The 24682-nt window shown below is 45.2% G+C and overlaps 1 protein-coding gene across 1 annotated transcript in view; it reads right to left on the reverse strand.

The window, feature by feature from the left end:
* Positions 1-1221: 1221 nt before the first annotated feature.
* DNAJC21 (DnaJ heat shock protein family (Hsp40) member C21) overlaps positions 1222-24682 on the reverse strand; it is an 84030-nt gene continuing 60569 nt past the window's right edge. Inside the window, exons 8-12 of the mRNA XM_029578990.1 lie at positions 23858-24025; positions 22542-22584; positions 21300-21487; positions 12867-12948; positions 1222-2927 (exon numbers count right to left, since the gene is read on the reverse strand). Of these exons, the coding sequence (XP_029434850.1) occupies positions 2763-2927; positions 12867-12948; positions 21300-21487; positions 22542-22584; positions 23858-24025 (646 nt within the window). The 3' untranslated portion in view covers positions 1222-2762. The remainder of the gene's footprint in view (positions 2928-12866; positions 12949-21299; positions 21488-22541; positions 22585-23857; positions 24026-24682) is intronic.

Genomic DNA, 24682 nt, shown 5'->3' on the forward strand with positions numbered 1-24682 from the left:
CCCCCTTCCAGCAGATGGAGTCAGAGAAAAACTCGTAGGACGCCCTCATATAAGCAGGTGCACCCTCTACAGTATTCTTCTGACTCCAGCAGATGCGAGTGTTAGAACGGGACCACAGGTTCTAACACTTGCATCTGCTGGAGTCAGAAGAATACTGAAGAGGGTGCACCTGCTTATATGAGAGCACCCTACGAGTTTTCTCTGACTCCATCTGCTGGAAGGGGGACATAACCCACTGTCTGGACTGATTCGGGTATGCACAGGGAAAGACTATTTCCTTTAACAGTACTGCTCCGTTTTCCTTCAGATACATTGTCCCATTATTTTCCCTGGTTAAGCATCACCAGAACTGGTTCATTTCTAGGAGAAGACGAAGGTCTTTACTTGACTTCCCAGTTGAACCGTGAGCCCTTTCATCATGTTTTAAGAACCTTTTTCTATGGTTTAGGAGTTTTTGAGCTTGACAATACTTTAAAAAATCTTTAGGCCACTGTGGAAGTCACAATGAATGAAACATTGAAGAATATGGGACTAATACAACAAGAAATTAAATCTCTTAAAGAAATAATTTTAGATAATACTATGGTGTTGGATATGTTACTTGCTGACAAAGGAGAGGTTTGCCAATTCATTCATTCTTCCTGCTGTTCTTATATCAATAATGATAGAAGTATTAAAAATCACATGCAGGCCATAGATACACTATTCTCATGCCTCACTCACTTTACTGACATAGCAAACTCCTCCTGGGACTTCATGGGTTTGGGGAGTATACTGGGAATTTGGGGTCACATGTTACCAATGATACTTATTACTGTAATAGTATTCCTTCTCAGTGTGTGTATCAGTTCAATGCATCTTAATGCTATGTAAAAGAAGCACCCCTAAAATAATGTTTTCAGCAACACTTGCAGTACCTCAGGACTACCTCCCTAAATGAAGAATTTGGTAAATCATGTGCTGTAAGCATACATTAGAAGCCCCTTAGTCTAGCTTCAGATCCTTTTCAATAAGGAATTTCAAAGTGAAAGAAATTGCTGGTTTAAACTACTGCACTATGAGGTCTCAGAAACAGCATGATTTGTCTGGTACAAATCAAGGAGGGACAACTGTTTCATTACGTCCCTTATGAGGCTGTAAACAATCTCCCTCAAGATGTTTTCAAGGTTAAATTAGCTTGCCCAGAGTAGTTAGAAATGCAAATGTCATCACCTTGTAATCTTTAATCAAAAGGTATTTATCGTAACATCTTGAAAGAAAATGTATTTAAGCATGGCATATTCTATGTGAAGACAAGTCAGACTCGCTGAATAGCATCTGACTTCCTTATGAACATAAGTACATAAAATAAAGCTTTCAATTGATAACATACAGTCTCTGGGGTTTGCTGTGCTCTTGGTAATTATTTTTCATAACAGCACCATCTGCTGGAGACAGAGAATACTGACAGGCTGTTAGTGGAGGAGTATATATACTGTGGCATCAGCTTGGTCCATAACTCACTACTGTGGATTAACCTGTCTGAATGCTAAGAACTATTCCAATAATCATATCTTATCTGACGCTAGAGTTTCCTAACAGAGCCTCAGTGAGTGTAGTTATAGGATCCTCACTGTCCTCATAAGTGTTGGATGTTGCCAGGAGATACTGTCTTCAGGGCTGATAGCATTAGGCATCTCCATTGTTAGAATATAAGACAAGACATGCCATGGTGGGACAAACCGAAGATTCATCAAGCTCAGCACCATGTCTCTGATAGTGGCAAAGTAATTTCAGTGAAGGTGAAACAAATTCAATAGGATCTATGTAATATTTGGGTAATTTCCAGGTACTTGTGACTTGGATTGGCCACTGTTGGAAACATGATACGGGGCTTGATGGACCCTTCGTCTGATCCAGTTTGGCATGTCTTATGTAATGGGAAAACACAGAATGAAAAATATAGTAGACATAATTAGAACCAACAAATACACATTTCTATGAGCCTGACACTCAAATGTATGTTAAAACTAATCCTCACTGAACACTGCGAAAGCTACACACCATAAGAAATTTTAATAAATAAATAAAAAGTTTTAATCACTTCATCATTTTGGGGACACCCCAGAACATAAAAATAAAACTACTCAAGAGAATTACTGATCTTTACACTTCCGTAAAAGAAATTAAGTCACAGGTGGGATAGACTACTTTGTGTATTAGTCTATTTATGTGGCAAATAAAAAAAAAAAACTATTGCTTGCTATATTGTTCTTTCTACAATTTTTTTTACTAGCACAGTTTTTTTTTTACTAGCACAGTTAAACAAAAGGGCTTGCAGCCCACGATCCAACCAGTAAGCTCTGCTGCTAACAAGCAAATTCTCTATCACAGTGAAAACTGGTCTTCCTACCCTACAGTTTACATTTGGCAAGTTTTAGTAATTAAAAAATAAATATCCACCATATACTTTATACATAAATGTACAAATATTTTTGTACTAAAATAATTTATTTCCCTTATACAAATTGTATTTGTACAAGTTGCAGCAGTACCTGTTTCCTTTTGGTTGGATGAGTCATCTAGATGACAATATTTCTACTGCACACTGCTGAATTTAATCTTAACTGCACAAATGAACAGGTTTGTACAAACATTTAACATTGTACAATGTTCCAAGGACTTGAGATGTTTAGCTTGCGGAGCCACCTTTGTCTCATTTCTGTTCTCTATCTATTTTTGGCTATCGAGATGCACAGTTGTTTGCAGTGGTATGCAGAAGTCTATCTGTTTCTCCGTTTTTCTTTTTTAGTTCTGCAGTTAGAGGGCCCATTTGAAGACTGTGCATGAATTGCTGTTGCATGGCCTGTGGCCTTTAAATGTTCAAACAGTTTATTCCGAGATGGAAAATCACAATTGCAGGACTCACAACGCAGGGGAACTGAAGCCTGATAGAAGAAATACACACACATGAATTAACACAAATGTTCAAGACATGCACACACTGCGCATTATAATACTGCTTATCAAAACATTTCAAAACTCCTTAACAGGCTATCATAACTCTAATTAGTACACTAATCCTACAGGGAAAAATTATAATCCACATTACTTTTTAACTGATGATTGAAGAATCTCTAACTTCAATCCGCTATGTAAAGAAATGGGGACCGAGGGATGTCTTTGGAAGAGCACAACATGATTGCTAAATTAGCTTTGATTTTTTTTTTATTTCTGCCAATTCACCGTTGCTCCTGCTGACATCTGAGGCAGCAATTGCCAAAGGCATAACCACCATCTGGCCTTAACTGCCAGTGGCAAATGAAAACCAGTGCACTGGCAGGAGCAACAGCAAGTTGGTGAAATTAAGAATATAAAAAGTAATTCACAACTCCCATCAGGATGTCCTCTAAAGGGTTCAGAGTCCAATTTAAGGAGAGAACAATAATTCATATGAAGGGAAGTTTGATTTAAACATCTTTTTTTTAGATTATGAAGACTATTTTCGAAAGCTGTGCCATAATTAAGAAGATATCATTAAAAAACAGATGGCATCTAACTTTGTAAACAAACCTAATTTAGGACCCAATGTAATAAGGGAAGCATTAAAACTGCACTGGAATTCAGCACACAGATGCAGTAAGCTAATGGTTTGCTAATGCATCAACTTGAACAATGTGTGCACAAACCCAAGTTAAAATGTGTGCTCTGCCACATAGGCTGAGTGCATGTTTTTTTTGTTTTTTTTTACTCCGGAGAGTCTCTACAATGCACACAAATCTAAAAATATAAGCACAAATCCTATTTCATGCACATACTCTTTTATGTGCATGAAACATGATTTGTGCACATAAAATATGATGTACACAAAAACTGCTTTTAGTGCAGAAAACAGTTTGTGCACATAAATATTTTATGTGCAAAAAATATGCCTTGTGTACACAAAGCATATTTTCTGAACAGAAATCCCAACTACAAGTAGCACCATTACTCCTATTTCTGCCCCTAGACTAGCATTAGTGCATGAAACCTTGCTCCACCTCTGATCAAGAGTAAACTTTCCAGCACTAAGAAAACACAATGAAAGCCAGTGCATGTCTCTGCATTGGGTGGGTAATAGTTAATGCCTTCATTAGCATGGTATTTTTTGCATGTTTTGCACTCAAACATGGGAGCACAACTCCTAGCTGCATCGGAAATAAAGTCTGCACAACTGCAGGTAAAACTGTGCTGAGCGCAGTTTATTGCATCAGACCCTTAGACAGACATAATGCAGAGATTAATTTCAGAAATTACCTCCAGGGATAGATTTCAAACTTCATTTCAGCCTGGGGTTCAGGATTTATCAGGGCCAAGACCAGAATAAGGCCTACATAGCCTAAAGTTTCAGTGTATTTTGTAAATCTAAATATAAGGGCTCCCCCTCTAAGAAGGAATGAGCATGAGAATTTCCTCGCTTAGTGGTAGATAAACATCTACACTGTTAGCTGAAGATGAGTTCATTTCATTATCATATCTGCTCTGTGGGGAAAAACTCAAACAAGGCTCTATGTTCTACCAGAAGAAAAAAATGTTAAAATTGTGATGTTCAGCTACACACTTCAATATATAGTTCTGAAGATAAACATGCTTTGCAGACAATTTTAAATGTCAGCTCAATAAAATTAATGTGGATCCCCTGAACATATCAAAAGTCACTTCATGGCTCTTGGAGAAAGGATGAAGCAGATAGGTGGCACAAGTGGATTTCTCAATTCTCCCAGTCGAGAACAAAGGTCGAGGCAGAGAAGCTCGCAATCTGGATCTGAATGAATGGATGCATAAATGTTGTGAATGAGTATGTTTTGGCTTCCAGGACTACGAGATAGTGTTCCAAGGACTGCTCAACAGAGATGGTATTCAGCTACTGAAGACGGGGGTGAAGTGTCTTTCTGAACAGACAAGCAAAACTACTGAGGAGGGGCTTTAAACTAAGATCTTGGGGATGGGTGAATAAAAGTCCTTAGGTAAGCAAAACAATAAACACTTGTATGGAAATGGGAAAAAAAGGCAACATCTGGAAAAGCATGAGAAAAAGTCCCAGATCTAGAGGCAGTCATGGAAAATGCGGATTTTAATGCAGTGGCTGTCACGGAGATGTGGTGAACGGAAAACCGTAACTGGGATATGGATATTTCTGGCTTCAACCTTTTCATGAAAGACAGGGTAGGAGAAGAAAGAGGAGGATTGGTGCTATATATATAAAAAGTAGTATTAATGCAACAGAACTGCAGGGCTCACAAGGTAAGGAGGCACTGTGAGTTATTAAGGAACTAGGAAATGGAACATCCATTTTTATTGATATGATAAACAACCTTTTATAGGCGGAAGAAATGGAGAGAGATTTAATGGAGGATATTCATAAAATTGCTATGAAATGGGAGGTGCTTTTGCTAGATATTTCAGTCTATTGATGTTGACTGCAATATCCTAACCAACAGTGTCTATTAGAACAGGGATATTTTAATTTGTTTTAGTTATTAGACTGCTTTTCACCATAAATCAAAGCAGTTTAAAATAAAACAAAAACAATTCAATGAAACAATATATTCCTAGGCTAAACATCGAGAGGTCCATATTCAAAAGCAGTTAGCCAGCTAAATGAATATTTGGGCACTTATCCAGCTAAATTCTAGTTGGCTAATAAGTTAGGTGGCTAGAAGTTAGGTAGATAAGTTAGAAGCGTTCTGGAGTGTAACTGGAAGGAGTTGAGTTAGCCAGATAATTTAACCGGCTAACTCCCATATTCAGCGTTAGCTGGATGACTTAGGCGACTAAGTCTGGTGGGGGTCAAAGAGCTGTCCTAAGTTAGGGGGCTATAGTTAGTCGGCTAGCTGTAAGATAGCCGGCTATATTCAATAATGTGGTTTCACTATTGAATATACCTCCAGTTAGCTGGATGAGTTTATCTTGCTAACTTTGCTATCCGGACTGTGTGTCTGAATATGGACATCTGCATAACCAAGTTCTAAAAGGGACAAGATCCTGGATTTGCTGCTTGGAGAACTGTTTTCATCAAATGGTAAGGAACACACATGGGAGGTGGGGGGGGCGGCAATACCATGCCTGGTACTTACCAATGGGAACAGTATTTCTGATGTTGTAGTGGATAATCTGGAATCCTGGCATCATCAGAAAAGGGAAGAGGGGAGAACTACTTCAAGAAGTTGTTTGCTGTATGGGAATCTAGAGGTAGAAGAGCAGTGGGCAAAACTAGGAGATTTTGCAAATCAAATATTTTTGTTAGGAAAGAAAATAAAAGTTTAAGAGAAAGAGAGACTGCTATAGTTTTCTAAAGAAGTGGCAGAAAAAGTAAAGGAAAAAAAGGTCACCATATATTACCAGAACAAGAGGAAGACCGGCAAACATTTGGAAAAAGCTAAGAGAAGCTGGGAATGTAGTCAGAAGAGAAAGGTACAAAATAGAAGAAAAAATAAGCTAATATAATAAAAAGAGAGAGAAAACTTAAAAAATATATTAGTGACATGAGATAGTACAAAAGTGCAACTATAAGGTTCAAATGTGAAGAGAGGGAATATGAAGAGGTTTGTTGAAGAAAATTATTCAATTGCTTAAATATTTCTTTCAGTGAGGACGGGCCTGGAGAAAGATCATAAAATACTGCCACAAACAGGAATGAAGTGAGGTAGATCTCAAACAATTTTCAGAAGACTGTTCTTGGATGTCAGCAAGGCCTTTGACAGTTCCACATAGGCAACTTAGGCAAATTGAGCATTCTAGGATGGTCCCTAAATTGACTGAGAGCAAAGGGTAGTGGTAACTGGAGTTCAATCAAATGAAAGAGGGGATTTTACCAATGGTGTTCCACAGGGATGGGTCAGGAAAGGTTTGCCCTTTCGTAGATGTTACCAAATCTGCAACAGGGCAGACACCCTAGATATAAAAAATATGAGGGAGGGATCTAGAGAAGCTTGAGGAATAGTCTAGTTTGGCAACTAAGATTTAATGCTAAACAATGCAAGATCATGCATTTGGGTTGCAAAAACCTAAGACGGTAACTTCCAAAACAGCGCATATTGGCTCATGTGCATTAGCACATGCCCAGGGATGCGCCATTTTATAAGTTGGGCGTATATGCTCGCATGTAGTCTGGCCACGTGCATGTTCATCAAATTTTAAGTGGGTGCCGCAAATCCCACTTCAACCACTGAACTTTAAAAGGGGTATGCACCCACGCCATTGCCAGTTTATCAGCTCATTCACCAATTTGCCCAGTTAACATCTAGGTCCTCCAAACTCCCCTGATTTCATAGCCTACACTCCCCCAGAAGTGGCTCAATCCTTTCATTTTATAACTTACACATCATCCATAGCCGAAGTAAAGTTACATGGCAGGGGACCTAGGCACACACTGGAGTGCATAACAGGACAGGGCCTGCAATTCTGAAATACGCCTAGCGGAGCAAATGGCCACCAAAAGCACAGTCTTCAATGTGAGGTCCTTCAGAGAGGCATGCCTCAGAGGCTCAAAGCGGGGGTATCACAGAGCGCCCGTAGCACTAGGTTGAGATTCCACTCCAGGCACATCTTACAAATCAGAGGACGAAGATGCTTTACCCCTTTCAGAAAATGGGCCGAAACCTGAACCCGCATGGAATTATAAGCCAAGCCTTTTGACAACCCCTGCTGCAGAAAGGCTAAAACCTGCGGAACAGACACAGACAACGGCAACTAAACCTTATTGATCAAACCAAGCTTCAAATACCATCCACAACCGGACGTAAGCCATAGAAGTCGAGGGCTGCCTGGCCTGCAGTAGGGTGGAAATCACCTGTTCCGAATATCCCTTCATTCGAAACCCCTGCCTCTCAAAAGCCAGGTCACGAGAGAGAAGCGATCCTCCCGATCTGAAAAGATAGTACTTTGACATAAGAGGTCCGGGAGATGAGCCAGGTGCACGGACCTTCGGTTGCCAGTTGGACCAGATCCACAAACCACGGCCACTCCGGGGCCACCAGGATTATCGGACTGGATGATCTTCTATGCGCCGCTGGACTCGATCAGTGGCCAGGGCGGGAAAACAAACAGGAGCATTCCGGTTGGCCACTTGCAAACTAGGGCGTCTATTCCCACTGCCCCGACTTCCTTCTACTGGCTGAAGAAACCGATCTGTCTTTGAGTTGATGTGGATCACTATGAGGTCCAGTTGGGGGGGGGGGGGGCCTCCCCATCTGGCACAAATGTGATTCCAAGCTTCCCAGGACAGCTCCCATTCTCTGGGGTTCAGCTGCTGATGGCTGAGGAAGTCCACCTGCACGTTGTCCATGCCTGCCACATGAGAGGCTGTGATTCCTTCCAGATGAAGCTCGGCCCAAGCAAACAGGAGGTGAGCCTTCTGCACCATGGCCGGACTCTTGGTTCCTCCCTGGCGATTGAGATAAAGCCACTATGGTGGTGTCATCTGAGAAGATGCAAACCATCCTCCCCTGAACCAGGGACTGGAATGCTACCAATGCCTTGTGGGGCTGCTTTCATCCCTAGGCGATTGATAGACCATGACCATTCGAGCATGACCCAGGCACACCGCTCCTCAGCCCTGAAGGCTTGCATCCGTTGACACGATCATCCAATCTGGGACATCGAGGGGCATCCCCTTTTGCAAGTTGGCTTCCAACAGCCACCACTCCAAGCTGGACCGGGCCTGCTGTGACAACGGCAAACTGGTACTGCTTCGACACCGGGTTCCACCAGGACAGGAGTTCCCGCTTCAATGGTCTCAGGTGAGCGAATGCCCAAGGAACCAACTCCATCAATGCCGTGGACCCCAGGTCTTGCAGATAGTCCCACACTCTGGGGATCGGGAGATTTATTTTATTTATTTAGCGCTTTTCTATACCGGCATTCAAGATAGGCATCACATCATGCTGGTTTACATTTAACAGGGGGTGTAAAATATAGATAAATTAAAAAACTGTAGCAAGTGAAAAGAAAAACTCTGAAGTTACAATAAAACAAGGGAGTTCAAAACTGGGAGGAGGAAAGTGTAAAGGAATTTAACAGCGAGAGCAGTTATTTACAATGTTCTAGGCATGTCTGATTGTGGTTGTCGTTGAATTGAGGTTTAGTTGGGGGAGATGTAGTAGAAGACACACTTGCTACTGCAACTTGCACATCCTGTCCTTTGTAAGGAACACCCTGCCCAGGAAGGTGTTGAAGTGGGCTCCCAAATATTCCAGGGACTGGGAAGGGGTCAGATGACTCTTCACCTCGTTCATCACCCAACAGAGAGACTGAAGGCAATGGGTCATGCGGCATACCGCCTGCACGCAGTCCTCTTCCGACTTGGCCCAAATCAGTCAATCATCAAGATACGGGTGAACCATCACCCCTTCCTGCCGAAGGGCCACTGCCACCACGACCATCACCTTGGCAAAGGCGCGTGGGGCCGTCGCCAGGACGAATGAAAGCGTTCGGAACTGGAAATGTGGACCCAGAATCTTGAAACGCAAGAACTTCCGGTGATCGCTGCAAATCAGGATGTGTAGGTATTCCTTGGTGAGATCCAAGGGGGCGAGGAATTCTCCCTTCCGGACCTCCGCGATAACAGTTCGAAGAGTCTCCATCCAAAAGCGGGGGACCTTCAGGCTGCGATTCACCTTCTGCAGGTCCAGAATGGGGCAGAAAGTCCCCTCTTTCTTGGGAACCAAGAAATAAATAGAATACCGCCCCCTTCCTTGCTCGTCCGGGGACAATAGCCTGCAGGTCCAACAATTTATTTATGTATTTATTTATTTTTAATTTTTTATATACCGATGTTCTTGTAAAGAATACATATCGCACCGGTTTACAAGGAACTGAACAGTCGCCTCCAGGGCGGAAATACATTAAAACAATCTTTGAAGGGTGCCTTCCACCACGGCCTGCTTGTTGCGGGAAACGCAGCGCGATTCCAGGAAAACCTCCCTGAGAGGCCGAGAAAATTCTAAGGCGTAACCATCCTGTATCATGTCCAGCACCCAGCGATCTGAAGTGATCTTGGCCCACTCCTCGTAAAAATGGGACAACCTGCCCCCGATCGTCCCACACGAGGGGTATGGGGGCCTGACTTCATTGGGCAGGTTTATCGGCTCCAGCCCCCTGCCCGAAGCCTTCTCTTGTAGGCTGGCTGGCACCGCGAAAGGACTGTGGACAAGAAGTGGACTGCCTGGCACTAGAGGAGGGAGCACTCCTTACCGATCTGGTTTTTCAGGGGTCCTGAAACTGGGTCTGTGGAACAAAGGACTTCTTAAAGGGCTTCCTATCTTCTGGCAACTTATTGCCCTTGGATTCTCCCAGAGATTTCATCAGCTGGTCCTAATCCTCTCCAAATAGTAACTTCCCCCGAAAAGGAAGATTACACAATTGTGACTTAGAGGAAGCATTCGCCGCCCAATTGTGGCGCTGCAGAAGCCGTCAAGCCGCTAACGCACGCACGTCCAGGCAGACGCACGCACCAGGTCATAAGGCATCCGCTACGTAAATGACTGCCGCCTCCAGGCGAGCCGCCTGAGATGTGGACAGGGCACCCGAGGACGTCGCTTCCTGTGGTTTCTGAATCCAACATAAACACGCCCGCTGCATCATGCTCGCATACACCGCCACCCGAAGGCCCAACAAGGAGACCTCGAACAAGCGTTTCAGATGCAATTCCAGCTTGCGGTCTTGCACATCTCGAAGTGCCGCAGCCCCCGCCATTGGGATGGTAGCTTTCCTAGTGACTGCCGATACCGCCGCGTCCACCTTAGGGACCATAAGGCATTCCAAATCCTCATCAAGTAGTGGATACAACTTTTGCATCGCCTAGCCGACCTTAAGGCCTGCGTCCGTGGACTCCCACTCATGATTGATGAGCTTCTGAATCTTCTTCAGGATGGGAAAAGCGCTAGGTGGCCCCCAGAGGCCATCTAGGACCGGGTATACGCCGTCACTGTTTCAATCCTCCAAGGAACGTTTCACCCCCAGTTCCTCCAGCACCTGGGGAATAAGAGGCTCTTGAATAACCATATCACGTGGGGATTGTCTCCTTCTGGGCCAGGGTCCACCTGACACGGTCGCCATCGCCCACATCCAAGTCCGGGGGGACCTACCCCTGGTCGTCAGCGGTGTCCCCAGGGGGAGGGGAAACCTCTTCCCCCAGCGGATCGTCCGAGCCATCCAAATCTTCCTGCGCCAAAGCAGCGCAGGAAGTACAATTGTCCGCTCGTAGATGGGAACGCTTCGGGGCTCCTACACTCCCCTTCTGGGATCTGCGCTTCGCAAACTTCCTTCTCAGGAATGCTTTATGCATGAGGAGCACAAATTCTGGTGAAAAACTGCCCGGGCCAGCTTCATTCCCGCTGGAGTCCGACTCTGTGTCCCTCAAGTCCTCCGGCCTCGATTCCCACACCATGGGAGACAGCGGAGGAGGGTCATCCTGGGAATCTTTTCCCACATGGGGAGCAGCGGGTGCCGAAGCCCTACCTTTGGACACAGTTCCAGTGCCCGATCCGTGTGCGGCCTTCCTAGGCTTAGAGCCCTTAGCTGAGGACCCCTCCCCTCCACAGCACATGTAGTGCAAAGTGAGAGGAGGTTGAAATAGGCAGACCATACCCCACAAGCCTTACAGGGTTCCAACAGTGGCTTTTCTGCAATTGCACCACTCCAAAAAAGGGGCCCAAGGACACTCCTCCCGGAAGGAATCAAGTGCTGCCTTAGAGGACTGATGTTTCCACAAAAAAACGCTGGCAAAAATCAGCCCCAGCACCATCACGGAGCCTTGTGGCAGCTGAAAAAGAAAAAAACAAAATGGCCACCAAGCCAAAAACAGACCCGGGACTGCCACGGAGACACTTGCTAGGAGGTCCTTCACCACCCCAGGAAGGCTCCACTAAAAGCTGTTAGCTCTCCCCTCTTCAGAAAAATAAAAATCGGGGCCTGTCTGGCTCAGCCCCGCTGAGCAGACTGATTCACCCAGGGAGCCGCGGGATAGAAGAAAGCTTTTTTTTTTTTTTCTAACAAAACTTAATGAAAGCAGAGAGAAAATTAACTGTCCTGAAAGGGGATACTTTCCTGAACCTGCGGTCACGGAGAGGAAGCCTTCGGGCAGCTGAGGGAACCAGTCCCCTGGCTATCAGGAGTCCTGGAACACATGGGCTAGCAGTGCCGGGGGTATCCCGGCTCTACACTAGGGATGGTCCAGAAAACTGAACCTGGCACCTCGAGGAGTAAGAAATCCAAACTCAGCTCAGAGCTGCAGGTATGCACCACCACCATCTGCTGGAGACAGAGAAATACTGAGGAGCTGCAGGTGGCACACTTGGTATATAGCAGTGCCTCCAAGTTTTGTTCTCTGTCTCCATCTGCTGGTGGGAGTGCATAACCCACTGGTTTGGACTGATCTGTGTATGTACAGGAATAATAAGTATGGCCATCACCTGAATATCCAGGCTGGTTATCAAGTATGCTGCTTGGTTTGCATACACACTTCCAAATGAGACATGGGAAGCTGTATGGGCTTTCTGCCATCATGTTCCTAAGGATTTCTATCTGATACACTTTTCGTTTTCAATGCATTTAATAATAAGTATGGCCATCACCTGAATATCTAGGCTGGCTATCAAGTATGCTGCTTGGTTTGCATACACTCTTCCAAATGAGACATGGGAGAAGGAACAACATCTCTACTATTACCCAGTCACAGTTGGGTAAATGGGATCACAAGGGGAGACTTGTGCCTTTGTCAAGGATCCTATAGTCAGTGGTAGTGCAGGACTTAAGCTGCATACCAGGAGTTCCCCAAATTCATTGCGGACCACTACAACTGTTGGAGCACGCCTCTGCTGCAGAGCCCTACTTTTCACATTCCGCACCTCTGGGTCTTTTTCAGTTACCGCTGCTTGCTTGGCTGCTTTCTTCATTTCCTTTGCTTTCTTTCCTTTGAGTTTTGGGACGCTAAAATTGAAAACAATTTTCAGTCAATTCAAGATACTTACTAACATGTTTACTGACACTGAAAACAATTTTAAAAAATATCCCATCAGCGTAGCAGAATCTTTCAAAAGCCTGTTAGGTTAAAAAGCTGCCAGCAGATGGTATACTGCACTAAAATATTACGCTCTAAACTTGGAGAAGAAAAGAGCTTTTAAGTAAAATGATCTCTCTGAAATGTGGGGGTTTGGCATGTACTAAGAACATTCCCCCCTTCCCCCCCCGGTGGTTTTTTAACCCACAAACACCCAAAGTATATGTATCAACTGGAAGAAATTCTGGAATTATACAATATATATTTCTCTGTGGGTGCAGAGGGTTATATTTTGCTGCAGTACAACCTTGGATAGCATTTGAACCTTGAACCAGATGTACCTTCAGGCAGGTCATCAGTTTTATTACAATCAAGAAAAGATGTGTTCCTAGCAAAACCATAGTAGTGCTCTCAACACAGCACTCTTGCCCCACACTCGACCCCTACTTAGGGCTCTCATCTCACATCTCTCCCCCGTTTAAGGTTCTCGCCCCATGCCCCGTGCACAACATTATTAGTACCCTCACCACCCCCTAGAGCTTTCCTGTTTTCCCTCCGATCTGCTGATCCTTCTTCACACATCTATGCTTTCAATCCTCTCCCCCCTCTCAATGCTCATCGGTTCAGTGTGCTGCGGCAGTCAAAAAAGCAAACAGAATGTTGGGAATTATTAGAAAGGGAATGGTGAATAAAACGGAAAATGTCATAATGCCTCTGTATCACTCTCCATGGTAAGACCACATCTTGAATACTGTGTACAATTCTGGTGGTCGCATCTCAAAAAAGATATGGAGAAGGTACAGAGAAGGGCGACCAAAATGATAAGGGGAATGGAACAGCTCCCCTATGAGGAAAAACTAAAGAGGTTAGGACTTTTCAGCTTGGAGAAGAGACGGCTGAGGAGGGATATGATATGAAAATTGGTTCTTACCTGCTAATTTTCGTTCCTGTAATACCACAGATCAGTTCAGAAAAGTGGATTGTGTATCCCTACCAGCAGGTGGAGTCAGAGAACAATTAGAATTTTGGGCACTGCTACATAACGAGAGTGCCACCTGCAGTCACTCAGTATTGACCTGTACCCAAGCCCATGCTAACAGAACTAAATAACTGATCTGATCTGGGTATGTTCAGGAAATGAAAATTGGTTCTTACCTGCTAATTTTCGTTCCTCTAATACCCAGATCAGTCCAGCGGCCCACCCCTTTCTTCAGATACTGAAAGACTGTCTTGGTCAGAACCTGCTTAAGTTTTTTATTGTTGAAGCTCCTTTTTTGCAGACATGATTCATGGAGCAGTTTTTAGCAGTTGCTCGGTATGGTTTTTTGCCAGCGATGAAGTGGTAGTCCGGAAATTTGGTTGGATGCTACCCTTCGTTATTTAATTCTGTTAGCATGGGCTTGGGTACAGGTCAATACTGAGTGACTGCAGGTGGCACTCTCGTTATGTAGCAGTGCCCAAAGTTCTAATTGTTCTCTGACTTCACCTGCTGGGTAGGGATACACAACCCACTTTTCTGGACTGATCTGGGTATGTTCAGGAAAGAGGTGTTTAAAATCATGAGAGGTCTAGAACGGGTAGATGTGAATCGGTTATTTACTCTTTCGGATAATAGAAAGACTAGGGGGCACTCCATTAAGTTAGCATGTGGCACATTTAAAACTAATCGGAGAAAGTTTTTTTTTCACTCAATGCACAAATAAACTCTGGAATTTGTTGCCAGAGGATGTGGTTAGTGCAGTTAGTGCACCTGTGTTTAAAAAATGATTGGATAAGTTCTTGGAGAAGTCCATTACCTGCTATTAAGTTGTCTTAGAAAATACTGTTGCTAGTAATAGCAGTGGCTAACATGGAACAGACTTAGTTTTTGGGTATTTTCCAGGTTCTTATGGACTGGATTGGCCATTGTTGGAAACAGGATGCTGGGCTTGATGGACCCTTGGTCTGACCCAGTATGGCATGTTCTTTCTGCACTCTCCCACGTTCTCTCACAATTATCCACAGGAAAATTAGTTCTTACCTGTTAATTTTCGTTCCTGTAGTACCACGAATCAGTCCAGACTGTGGGTTGAACCTCCTGTCCAGCAGATGGAGACAGACCAAAACTGAAAGGGTATCCTATATCAGGACAGAGTCTACCCTGCAGCCCTTCAGTATAACCATTGTCAAAGCAGCAAAAGGCATAAGGTCAAGCAAGTAACAAGATAACCATTAAAGTTGTTGAACAATCAAACAATAGAACAATTGCATGAACTGTGTTACTAATCGCTCTTGCATGATTAACCCTGATCATCGTAAGAGATGCTTCTGGTGCCTTCAAAGAGGATCCAAGAGAGCCATGCAGAGACACTCCTATAATAAGGAGAAAAAAGAAAGAAAAGTTTGAGCGGACAGACCGAGGAAACACGGGAGGGCGTCTGGACTGATCCGTGGTACTACAGGAACGAAAATTAACAGGTAAGAACTAATTTTCCTTTCCCTGTACGTACCCAGATCAATCCAGACCATGGGATGTACCAAAGCTTACCCACAAAGGGTGGGAACGAGACAGTCCCACTCGAAGCACCTGCCGACCCAAGGAACCAAACACTGGTGCCTGTACGTCAAGGCAGTAATGCCGAACAAAGGTATGCAGGGATTTCCAAGTAGTGGCCCTGCATATTTCCTGCGGAGAGACCGATTGACTCTCCGCCCAAGAAGTAGCCTGAGAACGCAAGGAATGAGCCTTTAGGCCCTCTGGAACTGCCCGGCCTTGGCAGATATAGGCCAAGGAAATTGGTTGCCCCTATTTGGACCACTCCACAGAACAAAAAGATGATCTGAGACCCGGAAATCATTGGTAACCTGAATGTACCGCAGTAAAACGCATTTTACATCAAGGCGGTGAAGGTCACTCCCAAATGGACCCGCTATATCCTCAGGAGAGAATACGGGAAGCTTGACTGACTGATTGACATGAAAAGAAGAAACAACCTTCGGCAAGAAAGAAGGTATGGTCTTGAGAGAAACTCCCGAATCCGAGAACCGCAGAAAAGGCTCCCGACAGGACAAAGCTTGAATCTCCGACACCCTTCTGGCGGAGCAGATGGAAACCAGAAAGACGGTCTTGCGCGTCAAGTCCTTGAGGGTAGCCCGACAGAGAGGTTCAAAAGGTGGTTAGCAAAGAGCCTGAAGGACCAAATTAAGACTCCATGAAGGGCAAGTGGCCCAGACAGGCGGCTTCAAATGCTTGGCGCCCTTGAAGAAACAAACTACATCCTGGTGAGAGGCCACCGCATGACCCTCAATGGTGCCTAAGAAGGAACCAAGGGCTGAAACTTGAACGCACAATGAGCTGAAGGAAAGACCCTTGGGGAGGCCCTTCTGAAGAAATGAAAGAAGCATAGAAACCGAAGGCAAACTAGCCGAGACACCCGATTGCGCGCAAGCATTTTCAAAAATTTTCCAAATGCGAACTTAGGCCAGTGACAGACTGCTTACGAGCTTGAAGCAGAGTGGATATAACTTCTTCTTTATAGCCCTTTTTCCTCAATCTCCGCCGTTCAAACGCCATGCTGCTAGACAGAAGCGATCCGCCTGGTTGAGAAATACGGGACCTGCCGAAGGAGGCGTGGGAGATGGCCAAGGCGGAGAGGGCCGTCCGTCGCCAGATTTACCAGATGCGCAAACCACGGTCTCAGGGCCACTCGAGTGTCACGAGAATGACCGGACCCCGGTGGAGCTCTATTCTTCTGAGAATTTTTCCCACTAGTGGCCAAGGAGGAAACACGTAGAGAACGTTGTGCAGCCAAGGGAAGACCAGAGCATCCACTCCTTCCGAGCAATGCTCCCTCCAGCGGCTGAAGAATCTGGGAGCCTTGGCATTGCTCAAGGTTGCCATCAGGTCCAGGTGAGGAGGGCCCCACCTGCGAACAATCAGATCCATCGCCCCGGACAACTCCCACTCGCCGGGATTGAGACGTTGTCGGCTGAGGAAGTCTGCTTGTACATTCTCCTTGCCCGCTATGTGGGAGACAGCTAGACGATCCAGGTGCTGTTCCGCCCAGGCGAGGAGCTTGCTGGCTTCCAACGCCACCAGATGACTCCGGGTACCCCCCTGACGACTGATATAGGCCACAGTGGTGGAATTGTCTGAGAGGACGCGCACTGCCTTGCGGCGGATTAACGGAAGAAAAGCCTTGAAAGCCAGGCGCACCGCACGAGCTTGCAGACGATTGATGTGCCAACGTGACTGGGCTGGGGACCAGTATCTCTGCATCATCTGGAATTGACAGACCGCTCCCCACCCGGAGAGACTGGCATCCGTCATGACTATGATCTGCTGCGGAGTCAGTAAAGGCATCCCCTTCAGGAGATGCGCCAGCGACAGCCACCATTGTATGTCTGCAATGGTAGAGTCGAAGAGTGGTAGAGTCACCTGGAACTGCTTGGACACTGGCTTCCAGCGGGATAACAACGCTTTCTGTAATGGTCGCATATGCGCAAAAGCCCAGGGAACCAGGTCGATAGTGGAGGCCATGGCCCCCAGAACCTGCAGGTAATCCCACGCTGTGGGAAGCAGAAGAGAAAGAAGGCTGCATACTTGATCGATGAACTTGAGCGCCCGAGCGTCCGGGAGAAATACCTTTCTGACTCGGGTATCGAAGCAAGCTCCCAGAAATTCCAGGACCTGGGAGGGCTGGAGATTGCTCTTGGGGAAGTTGATTATCCAGCCAAGTGAGGTGAGGAGAGCAGGACCCTGTCGACTGCTAGTCTGCAGAGAGCCGGTGAGTTGGCCCACACGAGCCAATCGTCCAGATAAGGGTGGACTAGGATTCCTTCTTGGCGAAGTGCGGCTGCCACTACCACCACGACCTTGGTAAAAGTGCGGGGAGCAGTGGCAAGGCCGAAGGGTAGAACTCAGAACTGGAAGTGTTGGTCCTGGATGTTGAAACGGAGATACTTCTGATGCTTGCGTCAAATCGGTATGTGGAGATAAGCCTCTGTCAAGTCGAGGGAGGCCAGAGATTCGCCTGGACGAACTGCCGCTATCACCGCCCTGAGGGTCTCCATTTGGAAATGGGGCACCCTGAGAGCACGGTTGACCCTCTTGAGGTCCAAGGTTGGATAAAAAGAATTGTCCTTCTTGGGCACGATGAAGTAAATGGAATACTGGCCGGCACCTTGCTCCTCCACTGGCACTGGGACACTCTCTCTAAGTTACTGGAGTCTGGCGAGGGTCTGACAGACAGCAGGCCGCTTTAGTCGGCCGCAAGGAGAATAGAGATAGAGATCCAGTAGGTCCCGGGCAAATTCTAATGCTTAGCCGTTTTCTATCACCTCGAGAACCCACTGATCAGACATGATTTTGGCCCATTCCTCACAAAACAGAGAGAGATGTCCACCTAAGTTTCGTACAGAGGAATGGACCGGCCGGATTTCATTGGATAGCAGACTTGGTGGCCGGATGTTGTGAAATACCATCTCGGAAGGCATGACGGCCCCAAAAGGAATGAGACCAGGACTGCCACCTGGAGGTAGCTCCTCTTGGGAAAGAGCCTCGTGCCCTGTTGTACCGGCGTTGACCCCGGAAGTGGGTATACGTCGGAAAAAAAGACTTAGACTGTTTAGGGTGGTCCACCGGCAGCTTATGGACCTTGTTTTCACCCAAGGATTTAATAAGCTGTTCTAGGTCCTCTCCAAAAAGCAACTTGCCTTTAAAAGGGAATGTACCCAGCTGAGCTTTGGAAGAAGAGTCCGCGGACCAGTTACGCAGCCACCTAAGAATTGCCCGCTGCATGAGACTGCTGCAGATTGTTGCCCAGACTTCTAAGACTAAGACCTCGAAGATCCGCTTAAGGAAAAATTCAAGATTGCGGTTTTGAACATCCTTCAGAGCTGTGGCGCCCACCACTGGGATCGTGGAATGTTTGGTAACCGCAGACACGGAAGAATCCACTTTGGGAATCTTGAGAAAGTCCAGGCAATCTTAGGGAAGCGGGTAGAGCTTGTCCATAGCTCTACCCACTCGGAGACCCGTCTCTGGAGCTTCCCATTCCCGTAAGAGAAGTAGCATATGCATGGGATGAAAGAGAAACGTGCGCGGAAGTGCCCTGAGTCCCGCCAGGATTGGGTCCGCGTTAGCCGGCATTGCAGCTGTCACCGTATCCTCCGGGGGGGGGGGGATCGATCCCCAATTCCTGTAGAATGACGGGAATGAGCAGCTCTAGCTCTTCCCGTTGAAACAGACTGAGTACTCAGGGATCAACTCCCTCAAGGGGAGGGGCAAGTGAAGAAAAATCCTCATCCGGGTCCTGGGGAGGATCCGCGGGAGGCTACGGGGGATCCGGGGGCCCCCAGTAACACCTGAACCCGGACGGAGCCTTGCGCATCCGGTACCGCAGGGGGGGGTCCTCATCCTCCTGCAGGCTGGCCAAATATGATTTGTGCATGAGAAGCACAAATTCAGATAAAAACGAGCCCGAGAAGATTTTCCTGAGGGGGGGGGCGAGGGAGGAGGGGGGATCCGGAACATCACTCTGAGAACACACCGGGCTCAAATTGGGGGGGTGAGACCTGTAAATCCAGCTCCTCTGACTCCTGCAGCCCTGAATCGGCAGCTGCACTAATCCCCAAAATGACCGCCGTTCCTGCGGTTTGCCGGGTCGGGAACGGCCTGGCCATGCGTTGGGGAGCGCATCCTCGGGTTGGTCTTCGACGCTGCTGAGGAGGTGCCCTCCCCACCCGGCAAGCAGCCGGAACACAAACCATCGCGGGAGAGCCAGCTCTCCACAAGCTAAACACACGTTAGAATGCGGCATTCAAGGCAGAAGGGGCCTGCCACGAGTCAGGAAACAGCTGAGCAGAAATTCCCTGGGTAGAAGTACAGGCGATCGAACCCTGCACTCTCCCGATGCTGAGCAGACACAGAAATTCAAAATACACTCCTGCCTCTCTGGGACCTTAAATTACAGTAAAAAAGTATCTTTATTTATTTATTTATTTATTTTTTAGTAAACAGGGGAATGAATCATCCCTGTCAGAGCACTCGAGGAATTAGAAGTCTCGGGGCAAGGCAGAAGGCTAAGGGGGAGTGACTGACACCACCAGTATCGCCCCACAATAAAGAGGTCATCAGGGAGGGAGCCTAAGCTGAACAAGTCAAGGGGCAAGCCCCCCTAGGCCCCCCAAGAGCGAAGAAGACAGTACTGTCTCTCTAACACAGAGGAATTAAAAGTCTTAATACTTTTTTTTTTTTTTACTGAGAATTAACAAATCAATACTTGCTTGAGCTTGCCCCACAAGAAAGAAGAAAAAAAAAGAAAGAACCCCGCAGGGTAAGGGCAAGCTAACAGGGAACCGCAGGGTGAGCTGCCTGGCATCTGCTGGAGACAGAAAAATACTGAAGGGCTGCAGGGTAGGCTCTGTCCTGATAGAGGATACCCTTTCAGTTTTGGTCTGTCTCCATCTGCTGGACAGGAGACTCAACCCACAGTCTGGACTGATCCAGGGACGTACAGGGAACTTATGCTTTTATCCCTCTCCACCTAGTGCACTTGTTGTTCTTGTGCTGGCATCTCCCTCCTTCTCCCCACCCAACGCTCCTGGCACAATGCTCTCTGTGCTCGCACCTCTCCTCCCTCTCTCAACACAGTGCTTTCCCATTATTCTAGCCACCTAAAGACTTGATGTCAGAAGTAAGAAGCAGCCAAGCCCTTCCTAGCAGGAGGCTCCTTCTCCCACCTCCTGCACTGATTGGTTGTTGTGAACAGAAATGGACTATCAATTGTGGGAGACAAGGCAGAAGCTTAGCAAGCCTTCCTTCTCCACCTTCCATCACCAATCCCAGCTAGATAAAACAAGAGAGAAGACTGTAGAGGAGATGCCAAGCCTGATCTACTACTCTTCCTGCCTGCTCTTCTCTCCACAATGGGTCCTATGCATACACTTGCAGCTGGGGCTCCTTCACTACGGGGCTCCGGGCAGCTGCTCTCCTTGCCACCTTCCCCCAAGTACTTCTGCCCCCGAGAAGGAAGTGAGGCTGGAGTGGACAGAAGAGGAGAGAAAAGCTACTCTTCTCCCTAACCCAACTGCTCCCATCCTATCATTCCCCCCATCTCCCTCTTCCAACCCCATCTGAAGGTGCTGTTTGGTGAAATCCCTGTTAGCAGAACATTCAAGATTGTAAAGTGATGGATAATGGAGCTTTACTGTATCTGTTGCTATAGTTTATCCATCCAAGGGAGGCACCGCAACCTAACAGATAACAGTAAAGAGTTGTTTTCAGTCTTTTTGCTGTTACCTTTTAACCTCATTGCTTTGGATACTGGGCTCAACTTCATTTATCAGAGCATCTGGGACATTGGTGGTGTCTTGGGTTCCATCGTCTGTCCCCTCCTTAGCACTCTCCTGCTGAGAGCAGATATCCTCTGCTTGAGCATTTTGAGCTTCATTAGTATTACTCTCTGCAGAGACATGGTCATCGCAGGACTATAAACAGAAAAAATGTGACAGTCACACCTGTGCTAAGACACAGCCATTACAAAATATTTCATAATCACAATTTTGCAGCACAGCCATTCTTTACCTGCTATGTGTTGTCATGGCCAGAGTTTTATACCAGTTGCACATGGCGGGGAGGGGGAGGGGGGGGGGGAGGTGCAATTTTCAGAAAAACCATGTAGCTGCTTTAAAATCTGTGGGTACTTTTTATGCATATGCCCTGAGGCTAATTTAAAAAAATAAATCATGCAAATAACATCAGTTTGAAAACTGCAGCTGCTCCTTCTGCAGGCAAAATATTGCTGGAAATCAATGTGCATAGATCTGAAAAACATATCTAGGCTTGTTTCCTCACCTGTCCCCTCAATTCAGCTAAAAGTGGATCCTGTGGCAGTCTGTGCACATTTTCAATTAGGACAAATGTTACGGTGCTTTGAAAATATTTTCCTATGAAGCTATTATTGCACTGTGAATTTACACTGATTAGACTTGTACAATTATCGAAGTCTGCTGACATGCCAGAATATGCTGAAATGCTAGAATGTAGGCCAGAGGTTAAAAAGTATGTTGAATTCAACATGATGTATCGTTCCTGCCTTCTGGCCTCAATTTACAAGAAATCAGACTGGGATTCTTGTCAGCCATATAACATATATGAAATAAAATTATAATTACAACCAATTAGAAAAATTGTATGCAAGAAAACTAGCTCATTGGCATGTAAATTAGATTTAATCTATTGTGTAAACAATGTTGTCAGACTGCTTCTGAACTACCTTGCACTCTCCTGGAATATTCCAATACTTTATCTAAAAAAGATCTTTCTTAAGCTGCCAGTATGAAGTATTTATTTTGGTTAAAACACAACAGGAGGAGAGCAGAGTAATTTTCAAACAAACCAATTTATCCAATTAAATAGCTCTGAAAATCAACATCTAAATAATTTGAGTTTCTGAGGCTTGACTTAAAGTGACTTTTGGAAGTCCTGGGAAGTACTCATATTTGTTCATGACTAAGACATTGTACACTACCCTATAATTACCTTCTTTGTTTTCTGTTTCTTCTTTTTCTGCTTTTTGGAAGGTCTGAAAAGAGAAACATCAATAAGCGTAAAAGGTTCTACTTTATCAGTTAAACAAATATTACAAAATTAGAAGCTGGAGAAAAGGTTGTAATTTAAAATATTTTTGAAAGTATACAGGAGGAGAAAAGGGGACTCAAGCATATAAAAAGAAAAATATTACTTTAAAAGAAAGATCTTAACTATTTTATTGATCCCAGGATGGAACTCTGTTCTTCATGCTGTTTTTGAGAGTTTCCCAAACTATTCTCAATTTCATTTCAAACAGAGCTTGGCTGTGCCCCAAGGGATTGCTAATTTGATTCCTTGCATGATGCAGTAGACCTAGAGGAACATCGTATTATGGAATAAGGGACTGGTCATTCTTACCGCTGACAGAAGCAGAGCTCAACCACTTTTCCTCTCACCCAAGTCAAGTTTTTATAAGCTATCCCTGAAGAATATGTATGAGATATATTTGCATGCTTTGCTTATGTATGCAAATAGATCTCTACACATATTCATTAGGGATATCCTGAAAACCTAACTAGCTAGGTGACGGAGGGAGAGGGAGGACCAGTATATTTTATGCTTTTTATAAACCACTTCCCCAGTTTTGAAAAAACTGCCCACTGTTTTACACTATCACAGACTTTCTCAACTTGCAGCTTAAGTCCTCTCTCAGCATTTATCTACAGTCCTCAGTTTGCAACATTTCAAGTTTATCTATCTCAATTACTACATCAAATAAATGTTTCTAGTGTTTTGTTTTTATTTTCTACATAACGCCTATAATGTATCATTGGAGTGTAAGACTCTTGGAAACCAAAATGACAAACATCCTTTCCCCATTTCGATTCTCTTTAAATTGAATTTAAAGAAACAAGGCATCAGAAAATTATCAAAATACCCCAGATTTCCATCTCCTCAAACCAAAATGTTAAGGACTAAATTTGTAGGGCTTGTCAGTTGCAAGTGCTTTCTGTTAAAAAAAACAAACAAACAAACAAAACCTTTCCTTGTTGCACTAAACCTCCACAAGCAGAGGAGGATTACTGTGTAAGATATTCAAACTTATAGAATTTTTAGTAGGAATCCTACTGAATGTCTTAATTTTTATGTGCAATGGAAATACTTCTATATAAGTGAAGAACTGCTGTTAACCAAACACTATTTGCTAATCCAATGCTAAACATGATCATGGCTTAATACATTGAAAAAAAAAATATCCAGCTAAGCCCTGCCCCTACCCCAAAGTGCTTTCATTCTAAAATTATTTTTTGTGCAAAGAACTGTACTTTTGCTTGAGGTCTTCCTCTTCTTCGTCTGTTGCTGCCACCTCTTCCATGACAGTTCCATCCTCATCACCGTGGTGTGTAGAAAATTCCTCCTCTTCTTCCTCCATCTTTTGTCGCAAAAGCGCTACCATCTCTCGATGCTTCTTTGATTTTTCATGGTTTTTCATCCTGTTCATGACATAGGATAGTCCGTTACTGAAAGAGCTCAGCACAGCCAGTACGAGCACACCATGATACGAGTAGAGAGTCAAATTTTCATTTCCTGGTTTGACAGTGCGGGTAAGAAACTGGAGGTTCAAAACTAATTCACCAGTGTATTGCCAGTTGTACAACAGAAATAGGCTGTGAGGGGAGACAGAAAGAGCTTCCCCTTCTCCCTGGTTTATTGGTTACTAACATGAGTACACAGGAAAAGCTGGGAGAACAGCACTTCCAGTTTAAACCCTGGCTCCCTCATGGCCTATTCATGATATAGAACTGACTTGGTACCACACTACTTCTACAGTGTGAGGAAGACAGAATGGGAGAGAAGGAGAAGTGAACAAAGAGGGGAGAAATACTACAAAAGGGAGAGAGAGCAAGTAAATTTTATTTATTTTATTTTGTTTTATATACCGGCAACCGTTTGCACATCGTGCCGGTTTACAGATAACTTACAACCGAAAATATGTAGGCAAAGCCTTTACAAGGAACATTGTGTAACAAACAAAGTAACATAGTAAGTAACTAGAAAGGTAAAATAAATAACTAAGGGGAGGGAGGGGAGGGGGTAGACGAGACTAAGGAAGGGGAAGGGGGATGGAGTGGATACAAAAGGAGAAGCTA

This window comes from Rhinatrema bivittatum, chromosome 1 (assembly GCF_901001135.1).
Source record: "Rhinatrema bivittatum chromosome 1, aRhiBiv1.1, whole genome shotgun sequence".
In the NCBI taxonomy this organism is placed as follows: Eukaryota; Metazoa; Chordata; class Amphibia; order Gymnophiona; family Rhinatrematidae; genus Rhinatrema; species Rhinatrema bivittatum.